Source organism: Salvelinus alpinus, chromosome 2 (genome assembly GCF_045679555.1).
Source record: "Salvelinus alpinus chromosome 2, SLU_Salpinus.1, whole genome shotgun sequence".
Classification (NCBI taxonomy): Eukaryota; Metazoa; Chordata; class Actinopteri; order Salmoniformes; family Salmonidae; genus Salvelinus; species Salvelinus alpinus.
Window position 1 is genome coordinate 77,119,197 of NC_092087.1, and position 23,962 is coordinate 77,143,158.

Consider the following 23,962-nt stretch of genomic DNA (forward strand, 5'->3'; position numbering starts at 1 on the left):
CTCTCTCTCTGTATCTCTCTCTGTGTATCTCTCTCTCTCATTTGAAGGTTTCATTTCATGAATGCTTCTAATATGTCCCTTCCACAGAGACACTGAAGTGTGAGGATGACAAAAAAAACTATGCAAAAACGGGTCGAAACAAGAGGCTTCCGGTAAATTCCCCAGCGGTGGACAAAATGATGGGATCCTGAGACTAAATGCTAACCACCTACTCAGACATTAACAGCGATTGTTTCCCCAACATAACTACTGAAGGTGTATCATGCCCCCAGTTTCCATTACAGACCACTGTTTTTCATCAAAACAAGTTAATTGATATGGCGTGACTCATTTAATGTGTTTTGACAAGAATTCCGGGCTGCAATTTTCATTACAAAAACAACCCTAATATCCTCAATTTAGACATTAGTCTTGGCATAGCATTTCAACACGTTTAGGGACAATCTGAAATGGCCCTGTATTTCCTAGTGCACTAGTATCACCCCTATAGTGCACTACTAGGATGCCATTTCAACAGTCTGAGTCTGTCCTTAGGGCTCGCTGTAAGGGATGAGCTGGTTGTTATGGTCGCCAGTTAAGCCTAGAAGAATGAGCTGTAGTTATTGGAATAGTTGACCTGGGTTCTCCACTGGTGCCCTGGTGTTGGGGGATCCAGCCTGCATGGTTTGTTCGTCATCATCCATGGCTTAAGGCAAGGGTGTGTGTGTGTGTGTGTGTGTGTGTGTGTGTGTGTGTGTGTGTGTGTGTGTGTGTGTGTGTGTGTGTGTGTGTGTGTGTGTCTGTGTGTGTCTGTGCGTGTGTCTGTGCGTGCGTGCGTGCGTACACGTGCGTGTGTGGGGGTGCGTGCGTGCGTGGGAGTGTGTGTGGGAGTGTGTGTGTGTGTGGGAGTTTGTGTAAGCTAGGCTCCCTTGTTTTGTCACGGGAATTACCCTTTAATTAAAGAACATAGAGCTTGTTTTAATTGAAATGATAACTTGGAGGGGAAGGGTTGACCCGTGTCATAAGAGGAGGGTTGTAAACAGCATGATTCCACCCCTTGGTGGTGGGTCAGTTGTGTGTGTGTGTGTGTGTGTGTGTGTGTGTGTGTGTGTGTGTGTGTGTGTGTGTGTGTGTGTGTGTGTGTGTGTGTGTGTGTGTGTGTGTGTGTGTGTGTGTGTGTTTTGTAAGCTGCATGGTTCCACCCCTTAGTGGGTCAGTAGTGTGTCTTTGGCTTTTTCAGACACCACTCAATCAGCCCCAAGCTATGGCCTTCTCATAAGCCTTTCTCCCACACTGGAGACCAGCGCTGTCTGTCTTTCTGTCAGTCTGTCTGGGAAGTTATTTTGATTTATTGATTTTTTATTTAACCTTTATTTAACTAGGCAAGTCAGTTAAGAACAATTCTTATTTACAATGACGGCCTACCAAAAGGCAAAAGGCCTCCTGCGGGGAAGTGAGCCTGGGATTTAAAAAATGAAAAAATAAATGCAATATAAATATAGGACAAAACAGACATCACAACAAGAGAGACACAACACTACATAAATAGAGAACTAAGACAACAACATAACAGCAAAACATGACAACACAGCATGGTAGCAACATAACATGGTAGCACAAAAACATGGTACAAACATTACTGGGCAAAGTCAGCAGCACAAAGGTCAAGAAGGTAGAGACAACAATACATCATACAAAGCAGCCACAACTGTCAGTAAGAGTGTCCATGATTGAGTCTTTGAATGAAGAGATTGAGATAAAACTGTCCAGTTTGAGTATTTGTTGCAGCTTGTTCCAGTCGCTAGCTGCAGCGAACTGAAAAGAGGAGCGAGCCAGTGCTTTGCTTTGGGGACCTTTAACAGAATGTGACTGGCAGAATGGGTGTTGTATGTGGAGGATGAGGGCTGCAGTAGATATCTCAGATAGGGGGGAGTGAGGCCTAAGACGGTTTTATAAATAAGCATCAACCAGTGGGTCTTGCGACGGGTATACAGAGATGAATAGTTTACAGAGGAGTGTAGAGTGCAGTGATGTGTCCTATAAGGAGCATTGGTGGAATATCTGATGGCCGAATGGTAAAGAACTCATAGAATTAGGAATTTGAAACTCCTATATAAGCTACTCGTATATAGGCCTACTAATATTCTGGAGCGTTTTATTTATAGACCCATTCATTTCATAAATGCAACACCTTCAAACAAGGCCCCTGAGCCAGAGCAGACCAGGGCAGCTAGCTCTGTCCCTCAAATGGCTTCCATCCTTTCCTTCCTCTTTTCCCTCTACGCAGCAGGGCATGACAGAGAGGGGACGGACTCTGTCGTGGTTCCCTTGTGCGTTGGACTTAAAACTTTTCTCTGTGAACCTTACATCAAACACCCATGGCCCACTGCTGCTGCTTTGAAGTGGTGTGTCTGTCTGTCTGTGTGTGTGTGTGTGTGTGTGTGTGTGTGTGTGTGTGTGTGTGTGTGTGTGTGTGTGTGTGTGTGTGTGTGTGTGTGTGTGTGTGTGTGTGTGTGTGTGTGTGTGTGTGTGTGTGTGTGTGTGTGTGTGTGTGTGTGCGTGTGTGTGTTTGAAGTAGATTTCAAAGAGGAGAGAGCTCTGTCTCAACATGTAGGGTAAAAAGAACTATCTCGTGCTGTAGAAAGCTAAAAGGCTCCTGGGAAATGGGTAAAGAATCAAGGGTAATCAGTTCCTTCCATTCCAGGCAGTCACACAAAAAACGGAGTACTTTTCCCTCTTTTTCAAAGGAATGCTCCTTCCTGGTTGAAGTTCAAGAAGACTGGAGTTTTTTCAGCCTATTCAGGCAGGCCATACATCAAATCAAAGTTTATTAGTCACATGTGCCGAATACAACAGGTGTAGTAGACCTTACAGTGAAATGCTTACTTACAAGCCCTTAACCAACAATGCAGTTTTAAGAAAAATACCTTAAAAAAAATAGAAATAAAAGTAACAAATAATTAAAGAGCAGCAGTAAAATAACAATAGTGAGGCTATATACAGGGGTACCGGTACAGAGTCAATGTGCGGGGGTTAGTTGAGGTAATTGAGGTAATATGTACATGTAGGTAGAGTTATTAAAGTGACTATGCATAGATAATAAACAGAGAGTAGCAGCAGAGTAAAAGAGGGGGGGGGGGGGGGGGGGCAATGCAAATAGTCTGGGTAGCCATTTGATTAGATGTTCAGGAGTCTTATGGCTTGGGGGTAGAAGCTGTTTAGAAGCCTGTTGGACCTAGACTTGGCGCTCCGGTACCGCTTGCCGTGCGGTAGCAGAGAGAACAGTCTATGACTGGGGTGGTTGGAGTCTTTGACAATTTTTAGGGCCTTCCTCTGACACTGCCTGGTATAGAGATCCTGGATGGCAGGAAGCTTGGACCCAGTGATGTACTGGGCCGTACGCACTACCCTCTGTAGTGTCTTGTGGTCGGAGGCCGAGCAGTTGCCATACCAGGCAGTGATGCAACCAGTCAGGATGTTCTCGATGGTGCAGCTGTAGCACCTTTTGAGGATCTGAGGACCCATGCCAAATCTTTTCAGTCTACATGTTGCACACACCTGGACCTGGTCCAGAGAGACAACAATAGTCTGAATGTAGACAATATGAATGGGTGTGTGTGACCTATCCTCCCAATTACTGATAATATTAAAGTAATCCTTCATTCACATTACCTTAGTGATATGAACAAAACAGCCTACATGAGTCAAAAAGAACACCAAAATATAATCGTATTACATACAGTGCTTACAGCCACCTTATCCACCAACTCTAATCGTTTTCATTATGTTGCTATCATAAAGAAATATTGGAGTAATATTGTCTGTCGTCTACAAAATCTGGGGGCCAAAGAGACGTAGAGACAACCGTCGGCAGGAACATACCTTGAAAAGCCGGCGTCAGGACCATGCGGCGTTCATCAGGCAGATGCAGGCTCTTCTTGTGCCCCATGCGCCACAATCCTCCAAGCACCGTTTCGTGCCTTGTAACCTGCATTCATAAAAGCCCTATCACCAGCAAGAAGCAAAGCAGCCTCTACTGCTAGCTGCCTTTCAGTTTATTTTCCTCCTGGAAAAGCAGCCGGCAAAAGCAGTCCAAGTGAACGAAAATGGCCAGAAGTGATAGGCAGAAAAGAGAGTTGAAGAGCGAATATGTGTTTCTGGACTCCGAAACGTCTATGGATCGGCAAGATTTTGATATGTCTAGTTGCTCTATCAATGACGTCTTCAACTCCAGAGACTGCGCTTCTTCTCCATTGAGTCAGATTGATACTTTTCTGAAAAACGTTCAGGTTTTGCTGGAAGCAGCAAGTTTTATCGAGAACGCCGAGAGGAAGGATGGAAGTAAGTTTATTTTGTGTAACGGTTTCCCCCCCAGTAATATTCAGGGAAACAAGAGTTTCATTGTCAACAGACGCGAGACAACAAAGGGCTGAGTTCATTCAACTGATCGACTTATTATTCTCATGCATGCATTATTATGCACTCGCACTGATATTGCACAGCACTAATAACCTAATATTATGAATGTAATACATTATCTATTACTTTCCCTGTAGCCTAGATTTCTGATATGATTAAGATATATTTATTTTTGTTGGTTGTACGTTTTTCTACCCCTCAAAAGCATAATTTGCTTTGCACCTGCTCACTGTAACAATTTCATAATTTAGCCTAAATTCCTATTTCACCATATAGGCCAGGCCACTGACAAAGCCTAGATTGATTAAACCCCACATTGGTTTTGGGTGTGGGTGCACAGAACATTGTATTGGCCACTACTTTGAGATTAGATATATCTGACCACAGCATCGCAGCGCCCTCCAACTCATTTTTGGGTGACGTCATAGTGCCCCGCATCCTTCTCTGTAGCCTAAACAGCTCGATTGTTAGGGGGGAGAGATAGGCCTATTGTTGGATGTTTGCACATATTTCAAATAGGATGCTTTCTCTCACTCTTTTGACGCTAGCCTAGAGCACCTGGTTTCAGTTGTATTGCTTTATATTTCTGCTCATTGTGCAATAGTTTCACAATCTGTAAATCTCAATCTCAAGATGATTTTGTTGATTAGATGCTTGCCTACTTTATTCGATTTTTTAAATAAAAAATACTTTCTTTTGTACACTATTTATGTATCAGGTTATTGCAAAAAGTGTAATATAATAAGTAAGTTTCAAAGTTACAGAAAATGGATTACTATTCTCTTATTATAGAACAAATAATGAAATCTTTCGTGCAACATTTTCATCTCTCCTTTTTTCCTACCCGATTGTTGTTGCTTCCTGATACTTGCGGGTTTTCCACATGGCGCGAAATCCCTTTGTGATTGGTCAAGTGCAAGTTCGCATGAGATGCCTGTCACAAGGTATCACCAATCGAGCGTCTCCTTTACTGTGATGTAATTTGTTGCTGGGCCTGGCTTCAAGTCGGCCGGTACACCCCCACTCTGGTGTTGATTCATGGGACTTGCAGTCTTTTTTTGCCAGAAATGAATGCGAGAAGAGATATGATCATCGAGAATAGCATACAGACCGGGTTTGGTCTGTATTTGGTCTGGAGTGATCAGTAACCCATTCCTGCTTTTAAACCAATTATAGGCCAGCTAATAACGTCGTATAACAACTTAATAACATAGGAGTACCAGGCTATTAGAATATGGCTTATTCATATCATTTAGTCTCTTTCCTTTAAATGTCCAATTAAAAGTAATTATTTCAATAACATGAAACGTTGTACGTGGACAGTAGCACCGTGCAAAGTTTCATAGCAGCCATAGCATAAGGGTCATATTTTCAGCGTAGAGATCAATAGAATAAAGACTAAATATCCCATAAAGCTTTGCGTCGAGACCAGCCCCCAGCTTGTGCTAGGTCTCCGCCCCTCAGCTGTGGAGCTAGGTAAACAAACTGGGAGGAGTGAACACAGGCAGCAGCAGGGACTTTTCAGGCTTTGGGTGGAAATTTGATGTCGTTTATATTCATTTTATACCATTTGTAACTGTTTTTCCTGAATACTTTGCCACACTCGTTTTTCGATTTTTGAAACGGTTGAATTTTTGAAACCTGAATCACTAGGCTGCAGCTAGCTACCTGTGTTTCATATTAAAACTGGGCAGATTCTTTTCGACAGGGCTTTTAATTACAAAGCCAGCAAACAAAATAGCTAACAAGACAAGACATTCATGAAGTAACGTTTTGTGTTATACTCAACGAGGAACAATTATTCCGATTTTGGAACTTGAACCGCAATACTACCTGTCTTTGAAATAGTATCACAAGTTGCAGAAACGTTTAGCTAACGTTCGCTAGCTCCAGCAGAATGACGGCAGTGCAGTTGATGAACATCCAGAGGTTATTGGAAGCGGCAGAATATCTAGATAGAAGGGAGAGAGGTATGCCAAATAAAAACACGTTAGACATTTGTGGTTAGATTAGTTTCATTTGATTATGTAGGTTAATTTGTGTCGTTTCAGAGTTTTAAATAATTTGCTTGTCATGTTTGACAACTTTAAAATACACCACAGACAAATGTAGCTAGGCTATGTAAGTGTTCTGTGTGTGTTGAAGCTGTTTTCAAGCGTCATCACCGAAAAACAAACGATTAATTCCGTTAACTGTAGATATGTGGGTGGCATGAGTTGCCCCATATATTTGGATGATCAACATTGTAAATATTTTTCCGTTGTTTACAAAATGTTGCATATGGTGGGGACGGTCCAACTCGCCCTAACCACAATTTTATTTCAACAGAGTGTGAACACGGATATGCATCGACGTTTCCGTCGTCAATTCAGAACACGAACTACCAGAGGCAAAATAAATTTCGAAACAAGAAGTTCCACAATAACCATAACAGGTAAGAAAAACTGGACCTTTGTTGATCAATAGCTTCATGCATGCGATGCCAATGTGTTATTTGCCTGGGTATGTATGTTGATCTAAACAAATGAATGAACTGTCATTCAGTTGACTTTCTCTATAATAAGCTGAATGACCGATAACAATGCTGCCATAATGTGATATCACTTGACTGTCAGTGCAACGTTGTAGCCTGACAGCTGGTAAAACAGCCTAGATGTGGTTGCCACAACACCACTTGAGTGTCTTAACCTACTTCTGCCCTCTGTCGCAGCATGTAAGCTCACTTATAGAACACCGTGGCATGTTATAAGTGGGAGTTAACATATATTCAGAGAAATTGTCCAAGCATAAAATATACATGTGGATTAAAGACCGTGTAGCCTACAGAGAGTGAACGTTAGGGCACTCTTTGCTTGGGGCATGGGGTAGCACTAGCAGCTCGAGCTGCTATCATCAGCTGATTGTCAAACGGATGGAGGTTAGGGACTGGGAGAAAGAGGGAGATGGAAAAACAGACGAACACCACAGAGTTTAAAATTATTTTATGTACAAAACAAATCATACTTGGTTATAATATAGTCGTTATTACAGTCTTACAACTGTTTGCCATTTTACCATGTTGAAACATTCGTTATTTCTATATGTTGCTATACTCTTCCTAAGCTATAATATTTGGTTAGTTTTGTCCCCAACCCTGAAGGGAAAAAGCTCCTATTTGCTGCTGGTGTTGTATGCAGGCAGGCTGGTGTTGTATGCAGGCAGGCTGGTGTTGTATGCAGGCACGAGCAAGGTGAATACATAGAACCTTTTAAAAGACTGTTGATGTGACTTTATGATCCCCCCCCCCCCCCCATCTGTATGTGTAATCTGATTATAAATGTCTATGCAGTTTAATATAATGTATAAACGTTAGCCTGCACTTCAATAGCCAATCTATTTGAGAATGACATTCTACAAAGAGCCTTAGACGAGATTGATACTACTGTACGTAATGCTCTTTCAGAGGAAAATGCATTGAAGACTAGAGGCTGTATAGGCTTTAATAGCGTAAGGTGGTGTTTTCGGGTTAAGAACATGGACAGACTATTGTCCTCTACTTATACATCCATCATGGACAGCCAGCCATGATTCAACCCTACTGAGAGACTGAGAGCCCTTTTCATCTTAAACATGAGAGGAATGAAAAACAGGAACCAACATTTGACTCTATAGCTATAGTGTAGCCTAGTTATGCGTGGCAAAGATAGTGATCAGATTGGCTCCGGTGTGTGTGTGGCCAGGTAAGGCCTCCTCATGTGTAGCATGTTGAGTCTTATAGGTGATGGGCTTATCTCACTCTCTCTGTCCCTCTTTCACCCTATACAGCCGGAACATGTTTATCTCATCTTGCAGGGATCCTACGTTCCTCCATTCAAGTCATCCGTATCTGTTGAGCTATAGCTACAGACATTCTGATCGCTCTCTGATAGCTGATTTGATGTGTCCTGTAACCTACTGTAGAGGGTGATTATACGCTATTGTCTACTGTGTAGGCTAGTGCAGCGTTTCCCAAACTCGGTCCTCGGGACCCCAAAGGGTGCACGTTTTGGTTTTTGCCCAAACACTACAAAGCTTGAACCGGGGTTCAAATACTATTTGAAATGTTTCAAGTAGTTTTAGAGTTTGCTCAAACCTGCTTTGAGTAAGGATGGGCATTTGAAATGATTTCACTATTCAAATAATATCACACAATTTTTTGGGGGGGGGATATCCGGATAGTCGAAATTCTAAATAATCTTGACCAATGATGCAAATGCCACAACAGCAGACAGTGCACAGTTGTTTTCATGGTGCTGTTTTGTTTTTTGTTGGCTAACAGTAGCCTAGGCTAACAGCAACAGTGGAAGAGAAGTCTGATCCTCACCATCATAGAAATGATACTGTGTTGTGTATTGATCTAGGTCATGTCTGGTGGACCCTCCGTTGGTGCGTGGCGGGCTGGGGATGTCACTGATTCAGACTGTTGGTAGTCAGCCGCTGGCCACCATTAGAACAATAGCAGCAGACACAGTTTGTCTGCACCCCTTTAATAGCTCTCCATCGTTTTTTTACAGGGGAGAAATAAACTTGCAGGAGCATAAAGTTTTAACGTTGTATACGAGAAGGCTTTGTACAGTTTATGAGCTGCGCTGTAAATTGTGTGGTATTTACACAAATAAATGGAGTCTGGCTCCTGGCTGGCTGGTGGACTATAGGCTCTATAGATAAAAACGGTTTAGATTCATCAAGATACGCTTGTGTGTGTGGTGGGTGTAGGTTGTGTGTCTATGATTGTGTGTGTAGCCTAACACGCAGAGCCCAGCACGGTTGTTTATTTATACCACAGAGTTGCAAAATGTTTTGGGCGAGGATGACGTTTTTCTACATAATTATTTAAAGTTTGCACAGGAAATTGGTTACATCTTTGGCCTTGCTCGGCAATGATGGCAGGCTTAGCAGAGACCGGGTTCCCTGGTCCTGAGACCCTGTTAATGAGAAATGACTGTCACAGTTCGGTTGTTAACCCAGTCTTGCATACACAATAAGCACAAGAGCAGCAGCGGTGGTAATGTATTCTAATGGAGACATATGGTATTTTTATTTACATCAATAATTAAACATTTTTAAAAAAGGATTTGGAGTCGCTCTGAAGAGGCGCCAACTCCCAGAATCCCTTGTAATCTGGCAGCGTCTTTTTTCCTCCCCCTCTGTCTTTCTTCTTCCTCTCTTCCGCGCTCGTCCCTTGTTCCCTATAGCAGAACAGCGAGCTATCCAATCAGGTCAGCCTATGCAGGCGGAGGCCATTTTTTTTGTGTGTGAAAATTTTGCGACTGTAATAGTCCCCCTCCAATAAAGAGAAGTGCCTATATGACCTGGGAACCAATAAATGGTTCCTCCCTGTGGCAAGTGGGTTGAGGAGCTGAGGAGGAGTTTGTTTAAAAAGACACACACACACACACTCTCATACACACACTGGGCGGGCAGGCAGGCCATTTAGGCCGAGGCAGGAGGGCCTGATTATCTTCAGTGTGTTGCCATACAAAGAGGCTCTTAGGGGGACCAGCTGAATCACTTTGCATTATTAACACAGCACTGAGTCTGAGGCCTGGACTGACACACACACACACGCCACACTCTCAGGCAGCCATATACATGGGGCTACATGGGCTATGCACTGTTGGAGGAAGAGGAGGTTGAAGTGTGTGACGATACAGGCCCTTTGTATGGGACTGAAGCCTGGCCGGGCGTATCGACCAAACTCACAGTTCATAGTGCACACTGACTCTCAGGCTCGGTCTTGGTATGGTACATCACAGTCCAGCCGGTCTGTGTGTGTGTTGTTGGAGGTTTGCATAGTACTTCTCAATTGGGATTAATTGATCAGACCAAGTCAAAGTAATTGCAGTATGCCACCAATATACTGTTGCCCTCAACTGAATCCGTGGCTGTTTGTTAAAATAGATAGGCCTATTGACTTTTGAATTGAAGCTTTTTAAATGATTGGATGTGTTGACATGTCACAGGTCTTTGCGATGTGTTGGTGCCTTGGTTAACAAGTTCCTTTCTTGTTTTTCTGTTTGCAGGTCGACACATAATGAGTTGGAGAAGAACAGGTGAGTTGGTCTTTCATTTTCATTCTTATTAGACTTAAAACAAAAAGTAAACTATACTGAAAAGTCCAACTAGCCCCTCAAATTGCACTGCAAAAGCACTTGCTCTTAGCTTGCCAGTTTGGAGCTTTCCACCAGGCAACTTTACCCAGCAACAGGTTATTAAAACCAAAAGTAAGAGTTGACCTAGTTCCTCTTAATCTAAGGACATTCTCTCCCTCTCTCCTATACTCTGCCCCTCTCTCTCTCTCTGCCCTCTCTTTCTCCCTTTCTCTCTCTCTGTGTTGTCTCTCTCTGCCCTTTCTCTCTCTCTCTCTGCCCTCCCTCCCCCTCTCTCTCTCTGTCCTCTCCCTCTCTTCTCTCCCTCCTCTCTCCATGTTGAGTCTCCACTGTACAGTACATTGGGTTCACTACTCTACAGTACATTGGGTTATGCAATGGGGCCATTGCTAAGGGCTTTGAGTTACACAGTTACAGCCAGGCAGGGCAGGGTAGGGTGCAAGCACAGCAGACTGGGCCTGAAACCAGAGGCATTTTCAGTGTCTCAAATGGCTCCCTATTCCCTACAAAGTGTACTACTTTTCATCGGGCCCATAGGGCACTATATAGGGAAAAAGGTACAATTTAGTCCCTGGTCAAAAATAGTGCGCTGCATAGTAAATAAGGTGCCATTTCAGACACCCAGGGTTTCATGGTTGCGTTGTACAGACAGAACACAGTGGATCCTTAGAAGCCCTTATCAGATTTGGAGTTCAACCACCCACTTTGGAGTGTTTAGGCTTCATCAATCGCCTGAGAGGAGAGGAAGGTCTGGAAGGGTTCACCTGGAAACCATCAATAATACGAGGCGAGACTGCGAAGGAGTTCTGGTAAAAACAAGCCCACTCATCTCATAATGTAGCCGCAAGCAATCCGTTTAATTACGTACCACCTCCTTGTTTATTTTGTGACTTTTCTAAATGACAGGGACATTGGGAGAGGAGATGTGTTGGATGACCAGCTAACTAGTTTAGCAGACATGGTTATGATGTCATATCATCTTATGACTGTCCTGTGTTCTAGTGATACCATGCCATCCTACCATCCTGCCATCCTACCATCCTGCCACAGAGACTGGTTCTGGCAGATAGTGCCCACATGGTTTTGCATCATCAGTGCTGACGCAGCGTGTGGCCCTGGTGGCTCTGTGTGGGTTGTGGCCGAGATAAGTGATGAGGGTAGGAGGAGAGAGGAGACGTACAGATGTAGGATCTTCATTTGAGCCAGTTTGCTACAGCAGGAAAATAATCCTGCAGCAACTGAAAATGTGAATGAATATGTGGATTATAATTAATGGATATTTTTGTAGGATAAATCAAGTTTGAAATGTCAAAGTGGAAATTACAAACTTCAGAAGCCTTTTTAAACCTCAAATACACTACAAGTAAAAACAATTAAAAAAGGAAAGATCTCCTACAACAGGGTGATCAAATTAAGATCCTACATCTGTAGGCTTTTACTGGTGTAACTAACTGATGTGCTTGCCTAGCTGGTTTCGAACATCCCGTGCTCAGTGCAGTATGCTAAAACAGCACTGTAGCAGCCAAGTGCACCTGCTAGTTGCTGTTGACAAGGTCTTCAACCTACCACATGACATTTAGACCTAGGCCACAGTGAGTAGTGTTTTTGCTGGGTAGATTAATCCTAAAACAAATCAATATTAAATGAGAGAAATTAGTTTCATTCATGGAGCAATCGTAAACCGTCCCTTTAAGAAAAAACATTCAAAACTCTGAATATAACTTCTAATCCCTATATTTGCATGCTGTAAGCCAATAACATACTTTATATGTCACGGGCCTACTAAGCCCGTTTGGCAGTGAGTTGTCAAAGCCAGCCCTGCTGCACTCTGGATTCTGGAATGGAACACTCACCAGTTCCATTTTGTCAAGTTTATCAAACGGACTAGTTCCATTCTTCTTGCTACCGCAGCAGGTCCGTGAGGTGATAACCCGGCAGTGACAGAGCCGTGCGGCAGACAGAGATGACAGGGTAGGAGATGAAAGGGACCTGAAACCCAGAAACCACATTCCAGATGCTCACATACTGTAGCAACAGCCTCCACCACCACCAGACTAGATAACGCCTCGGTTTCACCCTCTTTGATTATTTAGCTGCCTCTTATAAACCAGTTTCGCTCATACATGCAGACGTGAAATTATAGACTACTGCATTAGAGCTAGAGTTTAAACTGGTTGGTTTAGCTTGTTTGTTAGGGTATGCTGGGTGCTTCCCAAAATGTCACTTAACATTACACAAAACAAATAGTACCTAAGACAAATTATAAACTGGGTGGTTTGAGCCCTGAATACTGATTGGCTGAAAGCCGAGGTACAGTTGAAGTCGGACGTTTACATACACTTAGGTTGGAGTCATTAAAACTCGTTTTTCAACAACTCCACAAATGTCTTGTTAACAAACTATAGTTTTGGCAAGTCGGTTAGGACATCTACTTTGTGCATGACATAAGTAATTTTTCCAACAATTGTTTACAGACAGATTATTTCACTTATAATTCACTGTATCACAATTCCAGTGGGTCAAAAGTTTACTTACATTAATTTGACTGTGCCTTTAAACGGCTTCGAAAATTCCAGAATATAATGTCATGGCTTTAGAAGCTTCTGATAGGCTAATTGACATCATTTGAGTCAGTTGGAGTTGTAGCTGTGGATGTATTTCAAGGCCTACCTTCAAACTCACTGCCTCTTTGCTTGACATCATGTGAAATCAAAAGAAATCAGACAAGACCTCAGGAAAATAATTGTAGATCTCCACAAGTCTGGTTCATTCTTGGGAGCAATTTCCAAACGCCTGAAGGTACCACATTCATCTCTACAAACAATAGTACGCAAGTATAAACACCCTGGGAACACGTAGCCGGCATACCACTCAAGAAGGAGATGCGTTCTGTCTCCTAGAGATGAACGTACTTTGGTGTGAAAAGTGCAAATCAATCCCAGAACAACAGCAAAGGACCTTGTGAAGATGCTGGAGGAAACAGGTACAAAAGTATCTATATCCACAGTAAAACGAGTCCTATATCGACATAACCTGAAAGGCCGCTCAGCAAGGAAGAAGCCACTGCTCCAAAACCGCCATAAAAAAGCCAGACTACGGTTTGCAACTGCACATGGGGACAAAGATCGTACTTTTTTGAGAAATGTCCTCTGGTCTGATGAAACAAAAATAGAACTGTTTGGCCATAACGACCATTGTTATGTTTGGAGGAAAAAGGGGGAGGCGTGCAAGCCGAAGAACACCATCCCAACCGTGAAGCACGGGGGTGGCAGCATCATGTTGTGGGGGTGCTTTGCTGCAGGAGGGACTGGAGCACTTCACAAAATAGATAGCATCATGAGGGAGGAAAATGATGTGGATATATTGAAGCAACATCTCAAGACATCAGTCAGGAAGTTAAAGCTTGGTCGCAAATGGGTCTTCCAAATGGACAATGACCCCAAGCATACTTCCAAAGTTGTGGCAAAATGGCTTACGGACAGCAAAGTCAAGGTATTGGAGTGACCATCACAAAGCCCTGACCTCAATCCTATAGAACATTTGTGGGCAGAACTGAAAAAGTGTGTGCAAGCAAGGAGGCTTACTCACCTAACTCGGCTACACCAGCTCTGTCAGGAGGAATGGGCCAAAATTCACCCAACTTATTGTGGGAAGCTAATGGAAGGCTACCCAAAACGTTTGACCCAAGGTAAACAATTTAAAGGCAATGCTACCAAATACTAATTGAGTGTATGTAAACTTCTGACCCACTGGGAATGTGATGAAAGAAATAAAAGCTGAAATAAATCATTCTCTCTACTATTATTCTGACATTTCACATTCTTAAAATAAAGTGGTGATCCTAACTGACCTAAAACAGGGAATTTTTACTTGGATTAAATGTCAGGAATTGTGAAAAACTGAGTATAAATGTATTTGGCTAATGTGTATGTAAACTTCCGACTTCAACTGTATATCAGACCGTATGACAAAACCTTAATTTTGACTGTTCTAATTACGTTGGTAACCAGTTTATAATAGCAGTAAGGCACCTCGGGGGTGCCACGGCTAAGGGCTGTATTGTCCACACCTCCTCAGGTCTAATTGCTTAATTATACCATTCGATTGTTTGTTTGTGGGGTGCTTCCTTGCTAGAGTAGTATGTCTGTTAGCATTTTGCTTACCAAATAGCCTAGCCTCTAATGCACCACTTAGTATTCTACTAACTAAACCCTGCCATTAGCTTGTTTGCTATGCGTGATGCTAGGCTAAGTATTGTATGTACGGTATACATGCTGCTAGTGAGGGATTCAATGACAGTAGTCCCTATTGAACCAGCTGTGTGTTCAACTGGCCATGTTGTTTTATGATGTCTCTGTTTATGGGTAATCAAGAGGGCCAGGCTTTTACTCTGGGACATAAATCTAGAGATGCCGTCTCTCTCACCGCTCCCTATTCCCGAAATGATATTGGTGCTGGTGGTTGGGTGTCTCTAGACTCTGCCGCTGATGAAATGATATTGGTGCTGGTGGTTGGGTGTCTCTACACTCTGCCGCTGATGAAATGATATTGGTGCTGGTATTTGGGTGTCTCTAGACTCTGCCGCTGATGAAATGATATTGGTGCTGGTGGTTGGGTGTCTCTAGACTCTGCCGCTGATGAAATGATATTGGTGCTGGTGGTTGGGTGTCTCTAGACTCTGCCGCTGATGAAATGATATTGGTGCTGGTGGTTGGGTGTCTCTAGACTCTGCCGCTGATGAAATGATATTGGTGCTGGTGGTTGGGTGTCTCTAGACTCTGCCGCTGATGAAATGATATTGGTGCTGGTGGTTGGGTGTCTCTAGACTCTGCCGCTGATGAAATGATATTGGTGCTGGTGGTTGGGTGTCTCTAGACTCGCTGATGAAATTATATTTAGTTTTTACCCTCTACGCTTTATGACAACGTGTTGTGCAAACAGACTCTCTCAAACACCTTTCAGCAAACAGATGTCTGTGGTATATTAAGGGTACAATCTGCAATATTTACTGCAGTTCAATTGCCATTTCAATTACCCACTACCCATTGATTCTTGAAGTGGTCAGGGCTGCAATAGGAATGGCTGAAATAAGAATTCAGGGATGTCCCTTTGCACTCATCTTTTCCCCATTGCGTGTGTCTGTCTGTCTGCCTGCCTGCCTGCCTGTCTGTCTGTCTGTCTGTCTGTCTGTCTGTCTGTCTGTCTGTCTGTCTGTCTGTCTGTCTGTCTGTCTGTCTGTCTGTCTGTCTGTCTGCCTGCCTGCCTGCCTGCCTGCCCTTTGGTGGCATCCTGTCTGGTAAGGATGTGCATCGTTCTCTTTCAAAGTGAATCGATACGTATCTAGATACATCGGCTCTGATAAAGGTATTATATGTTTAAGTTTGAAATAATTTGTTGCGATTGGGATTGATGAGAGAACGATACGATACACCAACATTTTCCATTCTAAAATAAAATCTGCTGCTGATGGAGCTCATGAGCTGAGCCTCTCTGAGCTGGATCTCTGTGTGTGTGTGTGTGTGTGTGTGTGTGTGTGTGTGTGTGTGTGTGTGTGTGTGTGTGTGTGTGTGTGTGTGTGTGTGTGTGTGTGTGTGTGTGTGTGTGTGTGTGTGTGTGTGTGTGTGTGTGTGTGTGTGTGTGTGTAATTATGTATGTCTATGGTGTATACTATGTAGGCCTCTGATCTGAGCCATAAGGGACACTAGGCGTCTCCCACCCCACTATCAGATTAGAGGGGTAATGTGTTTTTTGTACTGTCACTTTGTTTGAGCTAGTAATGTAAAATCTCCAAATCCAATGGTTTTCACCGCTTGGACGTTTCAGTGAGCTTCTTTTCTCCTTCTGCAGATGAGATTTGTGTCTCTGGTAACTTGCTTCTATTCTGGTTAAACATAACTTTCAACAGTGCATAGATAACAATAACCTAGCAAATTCCACGGGTTGTCACGCAACTAATAAAGCCTAATGTTTGCGCAAGATCAGGAACAGCCGCCTACCTGGCGCTGGTCAGCACTCCAAGCTGGGCACAGTGAGCAGTTTGACTAGGCTTGGTTGTTCTGCGTGAAAAATAACTTGTAGGTCAATGACTGTCAACACAGTAACATGTTTAGTTTGACGCTGAATCAGAGGACGTATGAGTTGTCACAAAATATGAGAGGTATTTTCAGAAGGTAAAAACTAATATGAGCAAAACATTGTAGTGAACCGGCGATTTGTTATGTTTGAATACATTTTCTGACCGGTGAATGCTACATTTGAATAGGTTTGGGGTCCGCGAAGCCACACAGTCTTATCTTAATCATTTGAATCGGGAACGATGCGTATCGGTGTCTTGTTACATCCCTACTGCCTGGTGTTTGTTTTGGCTGGCCCACAGTCTGATGAGAATGGCCATGGCTCATTACCAGGGGACTTTGGAATGGTGTGGGACAGAACGACGGCTGCTTCTGTTGTCACTCAAAACATATTTTTTTGCGTCTGCATTTTTTTGTGTCTGCTCGCGTTATATATTGGATAGCATGCATGTGATGTTCTGAACAATGCTGATGAGGCTTCTAATATAAAACTGTATACCATGGCATTGTTGAATACTCGTTTCTGATTGGCTTGAAGGGCATTCTCGAGTGTGCATTATTCCCCTATAACACACAGTATATCAGCACGGTAGTATGTAATGGCTTTAGTTCATTCTTACATGTTCTATGTTTGAGCCGCTTTTAAAAGCAAAAGTCAGATTGAAAACATTATTGGCAATGTTGAATTGGATTTTCATAATAGCAAGCTAGGACTGATGGTTTGGTTAGCTTAATTACCAAGTCTATTTGTCTGGTTACCAAGGCAACTACTGTAGCTATCTAGTTAACTAAGCTACTTCAGTGGATGTTAAACACATTTCTACATACAAATGAACACATTTGTAGCTGCAAATGTGTTATATTATAGCCATGGTATAAAAGAGGTAGTCAACTCTGGGCTCTATGCGTCCTCTGGAAAAGAATGCAACTCCGTCGTTCATTATTTTCCATTGGACGCATAGCCCTTCATTGATTATCCCTTACGTGTTGCATTCAATTGAACATAAGTTCAGAAGAACCTCATGTCTTCTCTCAGCTGAGTATTCAGAATGACTTTAGGGGAGCACAATAAGACAATGAGACACAATACCAAAGTTGTGACTTCACATTGAAAGCTGTTTTAGTTTTTAGGCCCAGGCTTTAGTACTCTCACGTGCTCAGGCCTACATCCTTCATGGCGTGTGAGAGCATAGTTTGCCCCAATTCTCCTCCGACCATAGCAACAACAATACCCACCCTCCCTGTTGTCAGGCCTTGCAGCCAGGCCCAAACTGGCCCTAGTTGGGCTTCATCCCAAATGGCAACATATTCCCTATATAGGGCACTACCGTATCGGCTCTGGTCAAAAGCAGTGCACTAAATAGGGAATAGGGTGCGATTTGGGACCTATTTGTTCCTAACCAACCAACGTGATGCCTTGTAAGCTTTTCTTGGCTCAGAAAAGCAGCTTAAGGGACTTGATCTTTGGTCTGGCGAGCACAGCAGAGTCAGAGTGGAGCACAGCAGTGTCAGAGTGGAGCACAGCAGAGTCAGGGTGGAGCACAGCAGAGTCAGGGTGGAGCACAGCAGAGTCAGGGTGGAGCACAGTAGTGTCAGAGTGGAGCACAGTAGTGTCAGAGTGGAGCACAGTAGTGTCAGAGTGGAGCACAGTAGTGTCAGAGTGGAGCACAGTAGTGTCAGAGTGGAGCACAGTAGTGTCAGAGTGGAGCACAGTAGTGTCAGAGTGGAGCACAGTAGTGTCAGAGTGGAGCACAGCAGAGTCAGAGTGGAGCACAGCAGAGTCAGAGTGGAGCACAGCAGAGTCAGAGTGGAGCACAGCAGAGTCAGAGTGGAGCACAGCAGAGTCAGAGTGGAGCACAGCAGAGTCAGAGTGGAGCACAGCAGAGTCAGAGTGGAGCACAGCAGAGTCAGGGTGGAGCACAGCAGAGTCAGGGTGGAGCACAGCAGAGTCAGGGTGGAGCACAGCAGAGTCAGGGTGGAGCACAGCAGTGTCAGAGTGGAGCACAGTAGTGTCAGTGGAGCACAGCAGAGTCAGGGTGGAGCACAGCAGAGCCAGAGTGGAGCACAGCAGTGTCAGAGTGGAGCACGTGCTGGGGGCTGGAGCACTTTCCCCTCTGGTCAGCCAGAGCCGCTAGGCGAGGCTATGCTAACCGCTAACTTCTGTTTTGGTAAAAGTGTACATTGGGCATTTCTAGCCGTTAGCATTAGCAAAGCTAGCAAAGTTATATTCTGTTATAGGAGTTAGTTAGCGGTTAGCATAGTGTAGCGTTAGCTGATCTGGCTGTGAGAGGGTGCAGGGCGAGTAGAGACAGAGAACACCTGTCTCACGAAGGGCCTGACTGAATGACACATATTTAGCCAATCGCGTGCACTAATCCACTAACATACACAAACCTAGATGTACTGTGTACACACAGTCCTACATCAGCTCATTATACACACACACACTCCGTGGAGGAGACACAGGAGAATCTCTAGGTCATCCTCTTTACGCACGTCTTTCTGACTGCCCTATATTCTCCCTCTGCTGAGTCGCTCTGTAAGAACACGCTGGTTTAGTGAGCACACACACACACACACACACACACACCCTCCAGCTGGATTAGGTGCCGGACACTCGTCCTTTCTTACCTGACCATTGACTCCGGATATCTTTTCACCTCCTTGTTGTGCCCTTACACAGGGGATGTTTGTGTTTATACAGGATATTTGCATTAGCGAGTACAGCATTCCAAGATGTGCAGGATACGGGAGGGCCAGTTTGTTTAGGGATTACACACTGATGTTTGTTTAGAAGGATAGAAATAGAACCGTGTGTTGATTGTTTTTGGAATATCTCCCTGATAAGGCTGTAAAAAGCTTTCAAATGACACAAATTGATACAGACAGTGCTTTCAATCAAATCAACACCTCTCCCTCATTAGCCTTTTACCACAACTAATACCTTATGTGGTGGTATTTTAACAAGCACCCCGTAACGATAGTGGGTCACGCTTCTTGACAGTCCAAACCCACATCCCAAGTGGCTGTTTAGTTGGAGTGTTCCAGGATGGAATGCACTAATGTTCCGTTCTCTCCGCTACTGCTGCTGCTGCTAGTCCAGATTTGTGTCCCAACTGGCACCCTATTCCCCATGGGCCTTGGTCAAAAGTAGTGCACTACGTAGGGAATCGGGTGCTATTTGGGACGCACTCTAGAGCAGTGTGTCAATCAGTTAGCATTCCAGCTAACCAAATCATCCACCGTTAAAGGAAGAACTAGAAGCCTGTTGGAAATGAACCACTTCAATAAATCTGTCTGGGGTCTATATTTAGACAGCTAGAGGGAAAACTGCTCAGTTTCCACCAATCATGGCTTTTTAAGGATTGTTGCCCTCCAATCAAAATGCGGTATCTTCTGACGACATCATATCCTTCCTGGTTGGTTTGCGTGGGCGGTGGAGTGTCATTGTTTACAGTTAGTGGTCCGGAACAGGGACAGAACTAGCTTATAGGGTCCTGGGTTGGTGAACTACTGTATCTAGCCACTGTTACAAGGCAGGGTTAAGTGGATATGCTTTTAGGCTTTGAGGTGGGGGTGGGGAGACAGCTGTGTGTGTGTGTACAGTATTAGCATAAACCAGAGCAGAGTGAGATGAGAGAGGATAGCAGGGATAGCAGAAGGACAGTCGTGCCCCAGAAGCCAACATCTGGTTGGTTGGATGTCGGAGGGATCTCCCTCGGTTTTATCTGTTTCTGCCCAACGCGGTGTTTTAGGACAGTAAAGCCTTCTGGGTATTGGAGTTTAATCTAAAGCTCATCTGACCTCAGGTCACTATAGAAGGGGGGATGGAGGCATGGGACGAGAGGGAGGGATGGATGGGGAGTGATAGAGAAGAGATGAATGGATGGAAGAAGGGGAAGCAGGGAACGATAAAGGAAGGGATACGGGTTACCATGGAGGTAGAGATTGAGGAGGGAATGCCACACTTCTTGTTTTGAGTAGTAGAGGGTTTGTGGACGCCAGAATCACATGATTCTGAGGTCATGTGATATAGGGGTCTGCTCTCTCATTCTCTCTCTCCCGTCCCTCCCCTCCCTCCATCTCCCCTCTCTCCCCCCTCCATCCCTCTCTCCCCCCTCCATCCCTCTCTCCAGTGGACCAGATTAAAAGCTACAGAGCAGAGAGATGTTAGGCACGTGTGAACTAAACCATGTGTGTTGGTGATGGGCCTGGCTGGCTTCAGCCCCTTAGTCCCAGTCTCACTGGGGCCCTGCCTGCTATAACCTCCTGGACTCTGCACAGCTGGCATAGCCTGCATAACCCCCTCCTCTACCTCCTCTTCCTCTAATCATCCCCCACTCTAACTATTTCTGACTCTCTCTCTCTCAATGCAAAAGGCCAAAGCAAGTGACACAGACAATAAACAAGTATCTCTCTCTTTCACATGCCTACTTTTCTCTCTTTCTTCAAGCTCTCTCTTTCTCTTTCACTCACTTGTTTTTAACTGTACACCATCTCTCTATCTGTTACATTCCACCCTCTCTCTTCTCTCGACACTGTTTCCTTCTCATCCCTCCCTCCCTCTCCGTGTTGCTCTGTTGCCATGCGTCATTGCAGATTCCTCTCTGTGGTTTGGCATGGGTTCAGTGAGCAGGCGTGACGTGAGGTGGAACAGATCGACTACAGTGTATATCTGCCGCCAATTATCCGCCAATTGGATTTATTTACCAACCAACCCTCTTCTGTGTGAGTGTGTGATGTGGTGCGGGGTTCCCTGAAATTCCAGGTATCCCGTGTTGATTCAACCCCTCTCCACGCCAACTGGTTTGGAACGCAGTTCCACTGTGGCTCCAGACTAAACAATCCAGTGGTGGTCGGAATGGATCCACAGGATGTGCTGCTCTCGACCAGCCAATCAAATCTCAAAGGAATGAAGAAGTCAAAAAAGGGAATGATTGATAGCCAAAAGAGAGAGAGACACACACACACACACACACACACACACGCACTGAGTACCACCATACCCACACACTCAAAGTGATAAATCCCACCTCCACAGAATAGCTATATTCCCAATGTTTCTCTGTCATTCCGACATGGAATTTGGGTCACCATCCGACTTAATTCCGAGAGGGAATTCCGACTCCCGAGACTTACTAATCAGTCTCTAAGATCCCCAGTGAGTGCAGTAGGCTGTAACACACTTCTACAGTGAACACATTCCACATTCCACATTCCTTTCATTCTTCAGTGCTGTTTGTTATATATATAACATTTTGCCTGTCAGTGAAGAACTCAAAAGGACGATTGTCCTCATAGGACGTCCCCGACTCAGAAGAAGACAGCGAAGGAGGGATCTCTCTCTTTCTCTCATCTACTAAGTACCAGTCCAAGAGTCCCAGATCGTTTCTTTCTGTCAATAGACAGCTAGACAAGCTTCATGTCCTTGTGTTTGTTCTCTTTTGTCCTATTGGCTTAATGAGGGTTTTCACTATACAAGGATGCTGTCTATGTTATCTCGACCACTAAGAGCTGGAGCACTCTGTCTTTAGTAGCCCAGCTAACGACGCAGCATTCCATACATTTCTGTAGGCTTCAGATGCTAGTTTCTGGGCAGATTACACAGAGACGGACGAGTTTGATCTTTAATGACGGTCTCTCCCCTCTCTCTCTCTCGCTCTCTCTTTCTCCATCTCTTTTTTCCCCCTCTCTGCTTCTCCCCACCTCTCTCTCTCCCCCCTCTCTCTCTCGGTCTCTCTTTCTCCATCTCTTTTTCCCCCTCTCTGCTTCTCCCCACCTCTCTCTCTCCCCCCTCTCTCTCTCGGTCTCTCTTTCTCCATCTCTTTTTCCCCCTCTCTGCTTCTCCCCACCTCTCCCTCTCCCCTCCTCTCCCTCCCCCGCTACTTATTATATGCCCCCCTTTCTCTCTCCCTACATTCATCCCTCTCTCCCATCTGTCTATGTTTTATAATAGATAACAGTAAAGCGTCCTCCAGTCCTTTAGTGTAAAGATGCCATTGGCAGGACAGGCCTATATTCGTCTGAGAGAGTAGTGCTTGCGTGCGTGTGTGTGTGTGTGTTTAAGCCCAGAAACGTGGCAGATCACGATGTCACCACTCACCACTGGGCAAGATATTACAATCCACCGCTCGCCAGGAATATCAATGTATTTCTTTATTTACATTCACGTCTCAGCTGTCACTCGGATTTACTTCCAATTTGCTTTGAGGGGGGACAATGACACTTCCTATTGTCCTATGGGAAGGTGGCTCTGTGTCGATCAGCTGTATGGTCTGTCATTGGAGTAGAATAAGTAGCCTTTTACTAAGGAATCAAATAGGGAATCCCAAAGTAATGAATTTAATCAAATAGATCATAACATGCTTGTTTTGCTCTTTGATTATCATGGCAGTATGGTTCTTTAGGACATTCTGTTCCATTTAGAAAATCATGTGTTTGCTACAAATAAAACATTTTATAAACTGGGTGGTTCGAGCCCTGAATGCCGAAAGCCGTGGTATATCATGCTGTATACCAAGGGTATAACAAAACATTTATTTTTACTGCTCTAATTACGTTGGTAACCAGGTTATAATGGCAATAAGGCACCTCAGGGGTTTGTGATATATGGCCAATATACCATGTATATGGGCTGTGTCCAGGCACTACGTGTTGCATCGTGCATATTGGCCGTATACCACACCCACTCAATCTAGTACAGAACCTCGAAGTGACATTGACTGACTTCCTGGTGTAGTGCGTCCTATGGGAAGGCGGTGATATGTTGTGATGAAGGTGCTTTTGGGAGTTAACCATGTGGGTGCTTCAAAACAAAGACTGGGTGGGAGTTACTACCATGTGTTACTACCATGTGTTACTACCATGTGTTACTACCATGTGTTACTACCATGTGTTACTACCATGTGTTACTACCATGTGTTACTACCATGAGTTACTACCATGTGTTACTACCATGTGTTACTACCATGTGTTACTACCATGTGTTACTACCATGAGTTACTACCATGTGTTACTACCATGTGTTACTACCATGTGTTACTACCATGTGTTACTACCACGTGTTACTACCATGAGTTACTACCATGTGTTACTACCATGTGTTACTACCATGTGTTACTACCATGTGTTACTACCATGTGTTACTACCATGAGTTACTACCATGTGTTACTACCATGTGTTACTACCATGTGTTACTACCATGAGTTACTACCATGAGTTACTACCATGTGTTACTACCATGAGTTACTACCATGAGTTACTACCATGTGTTACTACCATGAGTTACTACCATGAGTTACTACCATGAGTTACTACCATGTGTTACTACCATGTGTTACTACCATGTGTTACTACCATGA

The 23,962-nt window shown here is 44.1% G+C and overlaps 1 protein-coding gene across 2 annotated transcripts in view; it reads left to right on the top strand.

The window, feature by feature from the left end:
* Window positions 1-3,946: 3,946 nt before the first annotated feature.
* mxi1 (max interactor 1, dimerization protein) overlaps window positions 3,947-23,962 on the top strand; it is a 36,691-nt gene continuing 16,675 nt past the window's right edge. Inside the window, exons 1-3 of one of the 2 annotated variants that reach the window (XM_071389307.1) lie at window positions 3,947-4,320; window positions 6,727-6,832; window positions 10,440-10,469. In XM_071389307.1, the coding sequence (XP_071245408.1) occupies window positions 4,086-4,320; window positions 6,727-6,832; window positions 10,440-10,469 (371 nt within the window). In that variant the 5' untranslated portion in view covers window positions 3,947-4,085. Of the gene's footprint in view, window positions 4,321-5,866; window positions 6,369-6,726; window positions 6,833-10,439; window positions 10,470-23,962 lie in introns of those variants that run through there. The other variant, XM_071389308.1, reaches the window with a different exon arrangement.